We start from the raw sequence: 17,020 nt of genomic DNA on the forward strand, positions 1-17,020 counted from the left end.
GAGTGAGCTAATCAAAGCGAACCATCCAGGGCCACCTCTCTCTGTGATCCAGACTAGATGACCCAGGGCCATAATTAGTCTGAGACTTTCATTCTGATAGCAGCAAATTAACAGACTTCATTAGGCTGTTCTCTCCTCCTCTATCCCTGCTATACCAAGATCACTTCAAGTGTCCCTGTATGAGCACCAGCATCTACAACATACTGGCCAATTGCTCTTCACAAAGAAAGGAACACACCCCGCAGAGAGAACGTGCAAGTATACACATTTGGAAATCAAAAGTTACTGACAATACATGAAAAGGTTTATAATTGATTAGAAGCCTCTGTTAATCAGTGTGTACCGGCCTGTGGGGATGAATGTAACAGGATGGTCTATTTCTCAGTGGAGTAGTGCCCTCTAAAGGCCTCATGAAGACCTACCAGTGCCCTCTTAATACATCTGTGTGTTCGTGTGCATACACAAGCGCGCGCGCACACACACACACACACACACACACACACACACACACACACACACACGAGTATTTTCTGACTGCTCTGTCATATCAGGTATGAAGCATTATTATCTCCATTTCATTTCACTGTCACAGCCTCAGTATGATCTGCACAGTTGTTAAGCCCACCCTAACATTTCCCAAGTCATTCAATGGATTGATGACGGCCTAAATCATTCACCTCTGAAGTCATTTGCAATTTTTTCCGTTTTTCTCCCTATGCTGTTGCAAACACGTCTGCGCCCACTACCTTCCCTACTTCCAGCGCTGTATCCTTCCCCTCCCTCCTCCATACACAAACCTACACGTGTGGATGAAAAATCGCAGCAGAAAAATAAAGTCGCGAAAGCAAATATGTTTTTAACGAGCCGGCCCATTACTTTGATGATATGAGAACATAAAAACACAAATTGGGACTAAATTGAAGTGCTGATGCTTGAGAAACAGAGACAGGAAAAAAACCACAACTCAACAACAACAATGGAGGAGGAAAAGAACAGAAAATAGAAAAAGATTAAGCACACACACACACACATAAAAAAAAAATGCAAAGGGTGGGGGTACGTGTTTGTAAAAACGTGACATTTTCAAACATTTCAGGACACTGTCACAGGTCCAGGTAATTGGTGTGTGGCTCCAGCACACACTGTAGCACATTAGACATTTCGTAATCTGACCAGAATATGGCTGCGTGGCGGGTTCAAAATATATATGAAAATAACAGGCTGGATGTAAAATAAGGGTGTGAGAGGGTGGGTGGGAGACAGCCATGTGTACGGTGTGTGATCGGACGTTCCCTTTCAACAATAATGAAAAGAGCCTTTAATGATTATGCATTTGATGAGATCTCTCATACTGGCACAAATTTTCTACAGCCACACGGAAAGTCATTATAGAGCTAATGGTATTCTTCAAAATGTCAAAGCAAAACCATAAAGAGAGCGAGAGAGAAGGAGAAAAGAAGCACAATCGAGACAGAGACACACAGGAGAGAAAGTCCATTTGATGAGAACAGGTATATATCACCAGCAATGCTGACTGCTAGGCAGCTAGACATGGACATGCTGCTGATATCCTCATATAGTCAGTGCGGTTCAAAACAAGCTATATTTAAAACATTTGATGTGATTTTAGAAGCTAATTCCTGCCCTCAGTGAACAAAGCTGCACTCCGTGCACCTCTGGAGGTAACACAGATTTTTATTTTTATCCAGCTAAGTGAGATTAATATGGTAATTAGGCAACTTAAGAATACATAAGCATAAATGAGAATATAATGCTAAGTTCTCAAAAAAATATTTAGGCATATGATTTTCAACAGGACAGCCTACTGTAATGCTTTTATCCCCACCTTCTCTAGTCCTCAATCGTCTCCTAATTCTGTGATGGTGTCCACCAACCTCCTCAGCTTCTTTTCTTTTCTTGTAATTCAAAAGCCTTTCAAGTTCTCCACGCAGCAGACCACAAAAGCTCTCGCTTTTGTTTTAGGAAATACACCCACCTTGCATTTGAGAAACCCATTAACCATCATATACATATGTTAAATGGCTCCAATTTACAGATACTCTGAGGGTTAATGCAGTGAAGGCTGACAGGGGAGAGGCATGGATATGAATGAACACAGCTGTTTAATGTGTCACATCAGCCTGAGTATGACAAGTGATGAAAAGCTGTTAGCGCTGACCGGTCTTTACCACCATATGAGAGCCTTTTCTTTACTGTATGTGCTGCTTAACCGCCAAACCAAGCATACGAGTTAATTCCCTCCTACATACCAGCCCAATTTCTGCTCCCCAAATATACTTGTGCAGAATGACAGGACCAATGCAAATACACTTCCTTACCAGACCATTATATTCATATGGAAATTAGCTGTCTAATTATCTGTTATAGCATGCCAGCAGTAGGAAAAGAGACCGTCTTTCCTCAACTTTCTCTTTAACAGGCTACATTGATCTAGTGAGCCTGACACTGACTCAAACCAAAGCCTTTACACTGCAGTAAATAACATTTTAAAAAAGGATAGGCGTGAAGCATCTTGTCCAAGCATAACCATGCTATGACTTCAAATTATTTATTCACTAAGTATTCGTGCATCATCACGCTAAAACATATCCCAAGCTGCATATGTTTACAAGCTTAATCTATGATTCCTATTAATTATCTGCTTTGCCAGACATTCACTATTCATATTGTACAGTATTCTTAAAAAAAGAGGGAAACAACCAAAAACTTAGGAAGGCAACAACAAATACAGCATCACCACTGGTAATCAGATTAAACCAAATTAAATACTATGTTTGCACTGATCAAATTAACACAACATCTCCACGCAAGCATTATATGGATTTATTGAATAACTTTTTCGGTATATTTAAGACAATCATAGAACCACTTTTCAAAGCTAACGTGTAAATTATCATACAGTCTATGTGCTGTGACGGTTTTGAATTATTCCTTAAGTATATCTCTTCCAAAGGTATAGTAGTACATAGCATGCTGCTAATACCGCAGCATGTTATCTGTGGTGTTGTTTTCTCCCAACTCTTCTGTAATAACTACATTTTAAAGTTTAAGCATTTTGTTGCATAACACAGAACAGCCCACGGCCATTTTGAACCTTTTTTTACCAGCCGATGTGAGCTGAATCCTGTATTGGTCAGGCTCCAATAGTAAATAAAATAATAATAATACAAAAAAGCTATTAACTTCCTTATGTTTCTCAATTTTTAGCAGTTTCTTTCCCCAACACCCTTTCCATTTCTCTTTCTTTTTGTCTACCGTCTTGCAGCGTTTCAGTAGAGGTAGGTTATTAGTGGATGCTTGTATTCCAGGAAGAAATGGCAAACTGATTTTGTGATCTTTGAGGGTTTCGTCTAATTGGATGTTATTTATTAGTTGAGAAGAAGGCTCAGGAAAGGGCAGCTCTCTTCATGTTCTTGCTCATTTTTGTTCCAAGCACTATAGCGACGAAAACTGTCTCTCTGCCCTCTCCTTGATAAAAAGAAATAGAAAGAAAACATGCTGCAGACGTCAATTAAGATGTTACTCTTTAGAACACGAACTGCAATTATGTATATTCATATAACATGCCAGTCTGACAAGTTCACATATGGGGAAAAAAGAAAAAGAAATTGTTCCCCCCCCCATATGTGAACATGGTAACAATTAAAATTTTATCTTCAAAATCTCAAAGGGAATTCTAAAATTCTGAATCAAGATGTAATTATAGAATATACTAGAATTAGAATGACACATATGTGGACGATTACAAAGTTAGTCCTTTATACCATTACAGTGACTTTTAAATCAAACAATCAAGTGTTCAAAGTGCAGACTGTGATTGCCTCTACCGGGCCTTAAATGCAGCCACCTCCAGGTGCTGCTTGTTTGTGGGTCTCTGTCTTCAATTTTGTCTTCACTAACTGAAAAGCATGCTCTGCTGAGTTGAGATCAGGTGACTGACTCAGGCAATGAGGATCTTTCTCATTTCTTTGCCTTGAGAAACTCTTGGGTTGTTTTTGCATTAGCCTTTAGCTCATTATCCTTTGCAATGTGAAGCACTGTCCAATCAGTTTTGGAGCATGTGCAGCAATCCAAGCATTAGTACAGCCCCGTAGTGCACTTCAGAACTTATCTTGTTATTTCTATCAGCAATCATATCATCAATAAACACTAGTGGTCCGGCTTCCACCATGTTTTTTTTTTTTTTTTAAAGATGTTTCTGGCGACGTCTGATCTGGCGTTCTTGTTCCTGAGTATAGCCCATGGTTTGACAAACTCACCATTTCTATTCATGACCACTCCTAAACATTTTCCTTTTTCATTTTGCTCATTTTGTTTTTTCAGCTATGCGATGGCCTCCTTGCACCAGCATCTCTTTAATGAACAACTAACAAGTGCAACTTAACACTCCAGAACTTTTATCTGTTTAATTTGTCGTTTATCACCAAGGGAATAGACCTCACCTGACCATGAAACTGTTTATAAATCAGTTGTACAATTACATTTGAGCACACTCAAACACTCAAAAGTGTTTAGAATTCCTTAACTCCTTCAATTAAAGCACAAAGTCTGCATTTCAGCTTTAATTACATCATGGCTGTGTGGGGGAAAAAGAAAAAAAAAAACACCAATAAAAAAAAAAAAAAAAAACACTGGTGCTGAATAGTGGCAAATTACAAAAAAATGCCCAACAAATGTCCAACAAATTATGGACCTAACAATATGGCTGATCCAACCATGTAGGCTTAGCTTTTATTATTAATATATTCCTTTATTGAAATAAAATATATTAGTGTTTCCTAAGCCTGGCTTAGTTTATGATGTAAAAAAACCAGCACCACTAATTTAGTCATTCCCAGTTTACTTCTCAAAGAAATAATCGTTCATTTTATGAAAACAAACATTTAACCAAATCCAACTGAATACCAAAAAGGCAGGTCTCTACAGGTTTGTTTTAACTAGTGCCCATTATGTTTAAAAAATTACCATCACTGCTGGCTGATCCAGAAGCTACAACAACAAACAGATGAGACATGAGTAGTGCAGTAAAAAGAGGACATGTTCCTCATAGTACTTAATTCCCCACCTGCCAGCGACTGGAATATGTTCTGTGATTTTCACCTTGTCTTCTCACTAACACCCAAAGGAAAGCCATGTTATACATGTTTTATCTCTATCTATTGACACTGATACTCTCAAAGAGCTTCTCCAGAGGTTATCCGTGAAATCACAGAAATTGCCAACACTTTTGAGAGCTGTCAGCTCGTTCTCTGCTTGCCCACTCAGTACATTTGCTTGTTTGTTTCTCCGCTTTTTCTTCTTGTCTGTCCAAGTAAGTAAAAGGCACAGTACAAAGAAGCCTTTTTTACTCTGAGTTCATCAAATGTTAAAAACATAAATAAATAAATCTTAGTCCTTTGATATTACAACTATTTATGTCAATACAACCACCCCAAAGGGGAATGCACTGCGCAAGCATTCGATATATCAAAAATTGGAGGGAGATTTGAAGTTATAGTGTTTGCTTATAAAACTAAATCATCTACTTTTCTAAACTATTTCTCTCTTTACTGCTGATGGCAAGTTAAAACTAAATTCACTGTAAAATTAAAAGACTCCATTTAGACTGACGCAATTTCTAAAATTACACAAGTTCCTTGGATAATAATTCACCGATCAATCACAGAGTTATAACACTGGCTGGAGGTCTACACTCTTGAAGGATGATGTTACAACTTAACTTTACAAGGTCGCATAATAAATCCAAGTCTGTGGTTGCTTTGGCAACACATGTAACACGGTCCACAGACAGAGTTTTATAGGCGTTAGAAGAGGCTCTTCATGTTAAACCAACAGGCTAATCTGAAGTATTTTGAGCAACACGAAATACTTCAGATTAGCTACTACCTACCTGCAAAGACTTATCTTTAACACTGGTGAGTACGAAGAGTAAAAATACGAACAAACTACAGTCTTCAAATCTGCATCATAATAATGATTAACTGCTTTTACTTTTAGTAAAATGTACAAGACAATCCCAACTTCAAATGTTTGTCAGATTTAACTAGATATAAAACCTTTTAAATTTCAATAGCTTTTATAAAAAAAAGTAAATAATAAAAAAAATTAAATAGAAAAAATGTAGGGGAGAAATACTGCTCAGAAAGGTCAGGTCAGCATCATGCACCTTTATACAATTATACAGGTGCAAGTAGTAATGGGGGTTGTGCTTCTTTAACAGATCAATTGAAATCCCTCAGTGCATGACTAACATGCAGGTTACAATTTCACAAACTCCCACAGTAACATATCTGAAATTAGTTTGGGACCAACTAAAACTGATGCTGCAAGATAAGAAAAGCAAGTAATAATTAAAAAAAATAAAAAAAATAAAATAAAAAATCTACTAACCTTTTGTTTCTGTTGTAGAGCAAACATCAAGGCAGATCATGCAGCCAAGCAGAAGTTGCAAAAGAAAACAAGAGAAAAAAAAGAAAAGAGAAAGTAAAGAAGCAGAGACAAAGCAAACAGAAAAAAAGAAGAAGACAGTGTTATTTGAAGTAAGCATTACTTTAGACTTTTTGATGTCAGTAAAGAAATAACAAAGCACTACACTGAATGAAAAGTGATGCTGGAGACTATAGAAAGAGTTCATGTACTATATGCACTGCCAAGAAATATGTATAATTGTTATGACAGTTTAGGTTCAATTTTGATTTCTTTCCAATAAAATCAAACAAAAAGCAGATGCATCACACAATTTTGAGATCTCTCTGTTCATTGAAATAGACGTAATGTTCTAACATTCAACACTTATTTGAAGCAACAATGACACCGATGGCTGATGATGACTGTGTCATAATCACATCAGACATTACATGTCAGAGGCTTGTTTCTCTCATTTGAATAGATCACATTACACAGACTGATTGCTCTCATCACATGCATCGGCATATTGTTTGCCAGATTTTAAACCTGCATAACTGTTTTGGCCACATTCACAGCAGCGACTGGAGCTAAAGTGCAAATTTCACATCTAATGTCTAGATAAGAATCTGAAATGTTCCAGTTAAACATTCTGCAATGTATTTTCCGTTGTGCTTGTGTTTGCACAAAAAAATGTAAAACAATATTCTCATCTACTTCCAATCTTTTGACATGGATGTGCAATTTTGTCACATTATTCCGCCCAAGTTCACAGGGATTTTTCAGCAAAAACAGTTCCACAAAACAAAAACAAAAACTGTGGTTACATATGTGTGCAGTTATGAAAATAAATGCACTATTTTCCAGTTGTTTTGATGTTATTCATTGCACAGGTCACCACACAATCTGTGACAATGACTTATAACAGAGCTAAAGCCTACACCACTTGTAATTCTCTGACTTTTGGAGTTTGTTGGTGAAGCTTAAGACCTCCATTCTTCCCTTATGGCTTCTTACTTCAGGAACTGATACAGTAACCACAAAGGCAGCAATTATGGCCCTCAGTTGTCAAGGGAGCAGATTAAACCTTTGAGTTCAGAAGCTGACATTGTAACAACAATAACTTTGTTTAATTTACTATTTGTGATTATTCAACATAAGATAAGTCTCAGTTATAGATATAATAATTAACTTTGGCTAACACCATAATAAATAGCAAATGCAATTAAAAATCAAACAGGAAATAAAGGAAGAGAGAGATATAATAAAGGTCATCACTGGGACTCAAATTGTGGATGCTGCTGTTCATGGTTACTATCTTAACCTCACAAATGAGAGGATAAATTTGAGTGAACTACAGAGTTAAGAGTCATGGCTGTTGTACACCTGATTTGATTTTGTTTTAAATACATTTTAAAAGCTAGACCTAAACCATAGTAAAGGTAACTCATATTTTCAGCTTGCAAATATAGTCTGTGATGATTAAGTTGACTGTGTATCATTTATCATGGTTGAGTTATTCTTACCTGTTAAAATCATGACAACATTCATTAAGTCTTTGGGGCTCTCAAATGACAAGACAGCTGACCTACAGAGGCTTGCAAAAGTATTCGGCCCCCTTGAACTTTTCCACATGCTGACAGATTACAGCCACAAACATGAATCAATTTTATTGGAATTCCACATGAAAGACCAATACAAAGTGGTGTACACGTGAGAAGTGGAACGAAAATCATACATGATTCCAAACATTTTTTACAAATAAATAACTGAAGAGTGGGGTGTGCGTAATTATTCAGCCCCCTGAGTCAATACTTTGTAGAACCACCTTTTGCTGCAAGCTCTGAAAACTGCTATTCACAAACGCTGTCCATCTAATCTGACTGAGCTGGAGCTGTTTTGCAAAGAAGAATGGGCAAGGATTTCTAGATGTGCAAAGCTGGTAGAGACATGCCCTAAAAGACTAGCAGCTATAATTGCAGCAAAAGGTGGTTCTGCAAAGTATTGACTCAGGGGGCTGAATAATTACGCACACCCCACTCTTCAGTTATTTATTTGTAAAAAATGTTTGGAATCATGTATGATTTTCGTTCCACTTCTCACGTGTACACCACTTTGTATTGGTCTTTCACCTGGAATTCCAATAAAATTGATTCATGTTTGTGGCTGTAATGTGACAAAATGTGGAAAAGTTCAAGAGGGCCGAATACTTTTGCAAGCCACTGTATGTAAGCACACAGATTCAGGTGCTTGTCTTACACTGTAAAAGTAGACGAGGAATATTAACAATAACAAACAAGAATCATTTTTTAATGTGTTTATTAAAGACTTGTTCCAGACATTGCTGTAATTTGCCCAAGACTGATAAGAAAATGTAGCAAACAACAACAACAGTTTTACACTAAACAGTTATTTATGTTAAAGTTTACAATTCCTATTATCTATGTTTATGGGAAAATTGTCCCTCAGATAATGGGAGATTTAATCTATATGAAATAAACTAATATAACCTTTTAGCTATATGCAATGGGAAAATGATAACATCTTAGGAAGAATGTGGGGAGAAATGGGAGTCCGTGCCTGGAGTTGTAATGGCATGAACTGACCAGGGACTAACAGGAATAGCAGATAAAACATTGGGAAGATTAAGTGAAGCAAAAAAAAAAAAAGAAAGAAAGAAACCCCCAGCCATGGTTCTGCATGTGTGCACAGACAGGGGCGGGCTTGGACGAGGTTAATTATTTAATAGCCAGTAAATGTTATCGTAAACATATATATTAGGGATAATTGAGTAACCATAAGCAGCGTTAAATCTTATTAAAGTCAACATCTATTGCCTTGGTAAGTAGCTTTAAAAGATTGTCTCAAAGGTCCTCAGACAATTACTGTATGGGTGGCTTTATTAGACCTACTGCTTCTCTACTGGGAACTGTCACTCTTCAAAGAAATGCAATTTTGCAAACTGCTTGCTCCTAAGTGGTTCACCTTAAAAGGTTAGCATGAGAAATGGTGAGATTTTTGACATTCAATGCAATGCACAGAGCTACACTCAGCACCACCCATTTTTGATGCTTTGAAAAGTTGATCTTAAGTTGGGGAGTTTTTGCTGTTTTTTTTTTTATTTTTATTTTTATTGGGAACGCAAGCAGTGGGGGAATGGTCTAAAGGGAGCTTACAAGAAAAGCTGTCTACTTGCATGCACTACCACTGGCTGAACTGCAGTGGTGCTGTAAGAGAAAGAAAGTGGGGGAGAAGTAGAAATTATAATTAATTAATTATAAGTATAGCCGAGCTGAAGTTGACTTCCCTGTCCAAAGTAATGTTTACAGTTTACAAATTAGGTTTTGTTTAGACAGTTATGTTAAAACACGACAATAACTTTTTATACTTGTGTTTGAGGTTTGAATTGCTGCAGTGTTAAACCTCATCCTACCAAATAGGGTCTGCACAGACCCCAGAGATATAAGTTGTCGTCATATCTGACAGGATATTTAATGCAGGTAGGGTAGTTAATGATTGTTTGCCATGGATCCTGGACTGAAGTATCAGAGTAGCAACAGGAATAAGGTTAATCTGTCATTTTAAAGGACAAAGACCTAGGGCTGGGCGATATATCGAGTTTTTTAAAAAATATCGATATATTTTCATACGAGATATAAGATGTGACAATATCGTTTATATCGATATAGTCTATGTTACGTTATAATTATACTTGTGGAGCCGCAGGTTTGCCTCTCTTTCGTCCACTTTTGTCTCTACGCAACGTTACTCTGCCTTGCCTCTCCTTCACTGAACACAACTCCCCCTCCCCCATAGCTTCACCTGCAGGCAATGACAAGATGAAAGCGGAAAATCTCCGTTAGCGAGTTACCATGTGTGGGGCTGGACAGCGTCAACGTGTTAGCGAGCTAACCGTGCTAACGACATGCAGCCCGTAGGGCTGCACGGCCTAAAATCCTTTCATTTTCTCAAAAATCGACAGTGCGCAATATGTATGAATTCTGGTTGTGCTTACTGATGTAAATGATGTAAATAAAAGTGCCCGTGTGAGATCTGGGACACAGTGTGACTAAGAACTGTCTTTTTGTTCTTAACTTATGGCTTTTAAAAAAAAAAAAAAAAAAAAAAAAATCGAGATATATATCTTATATCGCCATCCAGCTAAAAAATATCGAGATATGAATTTTGGGTCATATCGCCCAGCCCTATAATGACCCCATATCTACATTCATCATCTGGACTGGGAACATCCCAAACTGGAAGCTATCATCATTGGAGACCTCGTCCATGCTGGGTCTACCTGAGACCTCTGGGTCATGTCCCACACATAAAATGGAGAACCAGTTCTGCTACACTTCAAGCCCCAGCGCAAAAAGCAATGACCATCCTGGGAGTGAGGAACCTGCGGAGGTGACTGTCCAACTCTTGGCTGAAAAATCTGCTTGCCCAAGGTGTTGGGCAAGCACCTATGGTATGCCTATGGTTCTGTTCCTGAACCATAGGCAGGAAGGTAGCAGCTGCTAGCTCCTCCGGTCACATAACACCATTCCATGAGTACAGCATGTGGCAAACTGCATCTACTGTAGAGCTACATTTCGTGTGCATTTAGCTGTAGTTGCTTTCAGTCATTTTCTGTCGCTATGCAATGATAGTAAGAGCTTGGTTCACATTGCCAAGAATAATTCTCAGTGGGTGCTGGTCTCCACCAAAGCTTTGTCAAATATTCTGTTCATAATATTTATAGAATTTATATGTGCAGCCAAGATGTGGAGGAAGTCTCTGATTTTTGCAGATTATGTGGTTCTGTTGGCTTCATTGGGCGCTGACCTCCAGCTTGCACTGGTGCAGTTTGCAGCTGATTAAGACGCTTCAGGAATGAGAATTAGAATCTCCAAGTCTGAGGCCATGAGTCTCAGCTGGAAAAGGATGGTGCACAGACTCCAAGGCAAGGATAAGCTGCTGCCCCAAGTGTTTTAGTATCTCAGGATCTTGTTCATAAGTGAGGGGAGAGTGTCACAGGAGACTGACAGACTGGTGCAGCATCTACTATAATGCAGACACTACACCAGTCTGTTGTAGTGAAATAAAACCTAAGTATAAAAGGGAAGCTGTCTAACTACAGATCAATTTATTTTCCTACCCTCACGTGACAACCCAAATAATGTTAAATTAAAATTAAATTAAATTACCAAAAACTACCATAAAGGATTTTAAATAAGCTTTTAAGCAATAACAAAAATATTTTTTGTTTCATGAATGATTAATGTAATCCAATCATTTTCTTTAATAATGAGACAAAAAATTCATCTTTGGCATTAGATTAAATTTAGTAGAATGGTACTGAAATCCTAAAAAAAAAATAAATATATATATATATATATATATATATATATATATATATATATATATATATATAAATAAATAAATAAATAAACAGGACTTGTACATAGTACATGTTGTAGATATGTCTCTACTAAAAACAATCCAATTCTCGAAGAAAAGTGAACATAACATTCACAAACATTCATTCCACCTCATTTCATTTCTGTATTTTATGTATATAAGTTTAGATGAGTTATTTATAGTTGGTTTACTCAGCTTTGTGTATGTATGTGTATGCATGTGTAATGTATATATAGACGTGTGTGTGTGTGTGTGTGTGTGTGTGTGTGTGTGTGTGTGTGTGTGTGTGTGTTTTACATTGCTGTGCTTGAGAGCCACCATCTACCGGAACCAAATCAAACCAAATCCTTGCATGTGTCTACACATATACTTGGCCAATAAACACGATTCTGATTCTGATAAAGTACTGTATTTTTCGGACTATAAGGCACACTTGAATCCCTTTAATTTTTTCAAAAATCGACAGTGCGCCTTATAATCCGGTGCGCCTTATGTATGAATTCTGGTTGTGCTTACTGACCTCAAACCAATTGTACGTGACACACGACGCTCAAAAATCTGTCAAAAAATGTTTTAGCACAACTTTGGTAAGCTACAAAGCCACACCACTTTGATGGATTGTCGGAGCATTACAGCTACGGCTTTAACGGAGTTAGAAGTTAGCAGGAAGTTAGCTTGCTAGTTTCCACCCCAACATGATATATCATGTTCTGTCTGAGAGATTTCTGAAAAATTTTGTAGGGTTACTGAAGTTGGGCTAGCTGGTATATAATGATATGCTGTGTGACCGCTAGCGACACAGCTAAGTTAGTATAACATAAACACAATCATGCTGGAGCATGAATGCTAACTTTTTTTCCACTCTATAGAAGTTAACGTGAGGGTTCCCAATGGTTAAGAACAAACGCAATCGCATGGCAGGATGCTGTAAACGGACCAAACTTCAGACAGGAGAACAACTGAGATAATCCATCCACAATACAAGGTTAGTCATTAATATACTGCAACAACATGGGAATAGAGCAGCTGCGAGAGAATTCAACATTAATGAATCAAAGGTACAGAAGTGGAGGAAGCAAGAAGAATGAGTTGAGTAAAGTTTGACTTATCTGACTGCTTTGTTTCACTTAATGCTCCTTATAATCCAGTGCGCCTTACGATCCGAAAAATAGGTTCAATGATACGGTGCTGCCACAAATTCAACTTTGTTATATTATACACAAAATTACCAACACATTTAAAAGTATACTAAAATGCCCAATTAAAAACTGTTTTGAATTGTAGTTTGAAACCAACACGTAGGTATTTTCTCATGTTAATTATGTCCAGTTTTACTTAGCCCCCTCTGTAATTAAATCCTAGAAGGTGATAATGATTTTACTAGTGACAGCTCTGGGCTTGTCTGAATAGTTTGGTTCTCCTCAGTTTGCATTTGTCAAAATTACATATATGGCTCTAACTGGAAAACAGCCTCTAAAAAAGCAAAAGCAAAAATAACCACTTGGTTGACAAAACATGAAATTTAAGGACTAATGTAGAGGAAAGTCTTCCAACCGGCAATTACAATTTCCCTCCCTCTTTTGCAAGTTAGTGCAAATGTCCACTGCTATAGTATCATAAAACTTTACGGATTAAAAAATATATATATAAAAATACCTCAAGCTCAACAGGATTATTTTTCTGATGTCCTGAAGAGCACTTTACAGGCAAAAAATCAATGTATCTGCACTATTCTTTGCAAGTCCACTAATAAAGAGTTATTTTGGCTGAGTCAATAAACAGAAAACAGATCTTGACAAGCTAAGTCACTAACTAGTGACACTATAATCAAATAAAGTTTAACAATCCAAATAGAAAACTATAGCTAGGATGAATGTAATGTTAATGTTATGAAAGTCAAAATATGAACTAAGACAATGAAAAAAAAAAAACCTTCTACCTTGGGGGAAGACCTAGACGAATAGAGCCTTCAAAATGCTTTCAAGATAGATCAACATCCACAAGAAAGCACAAGAGTTATTAATGTATTACATTCTTAGAACCCATCTACCATGCACACCAGGCTGTCTCCTGTGCTTAATTCTGCTTTATGATTACTGCATTACACTACAGGCATAACCTTACAAACATTAAAGTAACATGTTGCCTCAGTTGTGTTCCTCGCTGGAATTTTTTCATTAATTTTTATTGATTAAGTCAGCATATTTGCATAATTTATCTACGAAAATAAAGAGCATATATGCATTTGTCTGTTTCTTGCTTTTTATACCAACTGTTCATAAACACAGAGAGCACACAAAAAGCAGTCGCAAATAGTTATATTTTCTTTAAGCACCGGTTCGAGCACTGTTTAAGCACCGGCACAGTTTCAAAAGTACCGGTTTGGTACTGGTATCGAATAAAACCTAAACGATACCCATCCCTACTGGAGAGGTGCTCATGATCAAAGGAATGTCTTGATCCTACTGCTTGAACCAAGACTGTACAAATTTAAGAACATAATGACAACATTCAACAATCAGACTTAACACACACAAAATCTGGGAAAAAGACCATCACAGCTGTATTTTCAGCAGACATTCTCTGGTTAATCAAGTATAAACTACAAAATAAACAATAAATAAAAAAATACCGGTACCCATCCCTACTCTCCAGCCACTCTGTGCTGGGGGAGATTTTATTGCAGAAACATCCTATCTGAAAGATCTGTTTCTTGTGACGTTGCTTCCTGCTTTTATGACCCTTTTGGTCAGCAGGAGGACACACACACACACACACACACACACACACACAGTGCCTTGTCTTTGTAGCCAAGGGGGGTTTTACCGAGGAGGTGCTGTGTTGTGTTTTGTGTGAACTGTAACAGTTTGTCAATAAATAGCTGCGAGGGAAGCTGCTCTTTGAAGGATTTTGGGCTGGAGACAGTTTAGGAGCGCGAGCTCCAAGAGCTGGTTTTTGACCAAAAACTTCCCTTGCTAGCAAGTAAAAGATGTTAGTCTTGTTTTTGTCGTTAACAAGAATAAGTCTCTAAACTAGCGGGGCTTGAGGAAACACAGACCCAACAGTGTGGGTGACAGGAATTGTCTTAGAAAACTACTTAGAGGAATAAACATCACCAAAAAAAAAAAAAAAAAAATTTCAAGAAATATGAATCCATATTTAATGAGGCAAACTGAGTGAATACTGTTTCACATTGTGTCCCGTTTAATGTTTAATGCTGATCCAGATGCTGCTGCTCTTAAGTGAGATGAAACATGATGCTACACGGCTGTGTTAATAAGAAAACAAACCCACAAGCACGTACACACGTAAGTTCACTTGATGACCCGCGCTAGTGGTAGCAGCTGGGTCCGATTGCACAACCTACCAGTCATCCTGCTCTTACAACCTCCACTGGGATTGGAAAAAACCGTGAGGAGAACAACCTTTCAAATGATGTGAAAGACAAATGTTTCTTTCTCACCAAATCTAAAATGCATTACCCGTTAACAGTAACAAACCAAGCAGTTGGAACGGCACAGAGCTGAACCGCTTTTGCGTGCCTGCCCATAAGATGAGGCATGTATTTCATGAAAGCTGGAAAATAAAATTCTGTGAAAATGTGCAGACGTAAGGTCATTAACCTAACAGGAAAGTACAATGTCTTCAGGTGAACATCCCTCCTTTGCCATCCCCAAAGAACACCTGTTTGACTGTCTGTCTACTTGTTTGCCCTTTAGATCTGCCTCCATTATTCAACACTTTGACTATAGGGAGCTAGGGTTGCATTGGTGTGTAAGGGAGGGAGAAGGGGGCACTGTGCCTTGAGAGGAACGCTATAGAGTTGTGACAGGTAGATAACACCTGGATGAATAATTCAAATTGGCGTAAGCTAGCTGAAGCAGTGACAAGACAAGAAAGAAAACACAAGACGTGAATAAATCATCAGTGAAGGGACTAATAAATGAAACACCGGGGAGGGATAACATCTCTTCCTACCTCCTACTCAAGCTTTAATCATTCCAACAACCTTGTACATGAATATTCCAGATATAACCAGCTACACTAATGTCTTAGGCAGTAAGAGTATGGTGTTTTATTATGCAATATCACCACTAAAATAGTCACCAAAATACAAAACAGTCTGATTCCACAAGGAGTGCTAGTACTGAAACTACTACTTTTAAAAAAAAAAGAAAAAGAAAAAAGTCACTGCACAAGCAGTCTATTTAAATAGAGGAAAGAATCATTTCTGTAAAACCAGTAATACTGTGATAATAATATTATTTTGATATTTCCCCAGCACATTAAAGTACTTTCTCAGGGATAGGACTGGCTAAACAAACGATCCATACGTGTGAGTTGGTATGACAACTCACACGTATGGAGTATGTAACTGTTTCAGGGGTCAGTGGCTTGAAGCTACCATTTATGGGAATTTGCCTAAGTCAGAATCCAGCTTTCATGTGTTAGCACTGGTGCTTCAGTTGGTCTAAATTAGGGGTGGGTTTTTAATAATCGATTCATCGATTAAAATCTATTCTGGCTTGGATAACGTAAAATCGATTCATTAAAATCCTGAATCGATTTTTTTAATATAAATTTATTTTGCCCGAAATGCCAGAATCTCTGGTGACATCTCACAAAATTTCAAGAACAACCAAACAGTTAAGACAGTAAATGAGAGCAGGTACACGGATTTTGCACATAGACTTAAACACCGCGGATCAGAATCAGTTAGATGTCGCCTTTCTCACAGTCGGGGCTGAAAGCCGACAGCTTGCTGATTCTGATCTGTCGGCGGGTCCGCGCTTTGTGTTCACGCCCTTTATGAGCCGATTCTAAAGCTGTTAGTTTGATCTCTCTCCAAACAGTATTGACCGAACCAGCAGCAAAAGAAGATCCAAACGCTTCACATAAACATCGTCATGAATTCACTCTGACTTTTACTGTTTTGCTTCCACCGCGATGCACAGCTCTCTCTCTCTCTCTCTCTCTGTACTTCAAGAACAGTTTCCCTTTCTTCATTAATCTCTTGCTTGTTACGCACAAATCTACTGTTGTTTACAGCGCTGTCGGCTGCTGTTTTTTTCCCTTTTACATTCTTCCGAAAAGAAAACCTCATTTCTGCTGTTCAATACTGAACAAATTTAAACTTTTTAAAATTATTCAAAATGCAAAACACTTAACCGTGTCTCTAATAAAACCGCTG

General features: G+C 37.7%; 1 protein-coding gene across 3 annotated transcripts in view; it reads right to left on the reverse strand.

Annotated features, from left to right (window-relative positions):
• LOC146639886 (protein diaphanous homolog 3-like) overlaps positions 1 to 17,020 on the reverse strand; it is a 166,672-nt gene that overhangs the window by 107,416 nt on the left and 42,236 nt on the right. Inside the window, exon 18 of one of the 3 annotated variants that reach the window (XM_085356204.1) lies at positions 6,412 to 6,420. The exons of the other annotated variants lie outside the window; for them this stretch is intronic. Coding sequence (XP_085212330.1) covers positions 6,412 to 6,420 — 9 coding nt within the window. The remainder of the gene's footprint in view (positions 1 to 6,411; positions 6,421 to 17,020) is intronic. 3 annotated transcript variants of the gene reach the window in all.

The sequence above is a fragment of the Diplotaxodon limnothrissa genome, linkage group LG1 (assembly GCF_057381915.1).
Source record: "Diplotaxodon limnothrissa isolate DT_005_m linkage group LG1, D_limnothrissa_male_GT1.1, whole genome shotgun sequence".
Lineage (NCBI taxonomy): Eukaryota > Metazoa > Chordata > Actinopteri > Cichliformes > Cichlidae > Diplotaxodon > Diplotaxodon limnothrissa.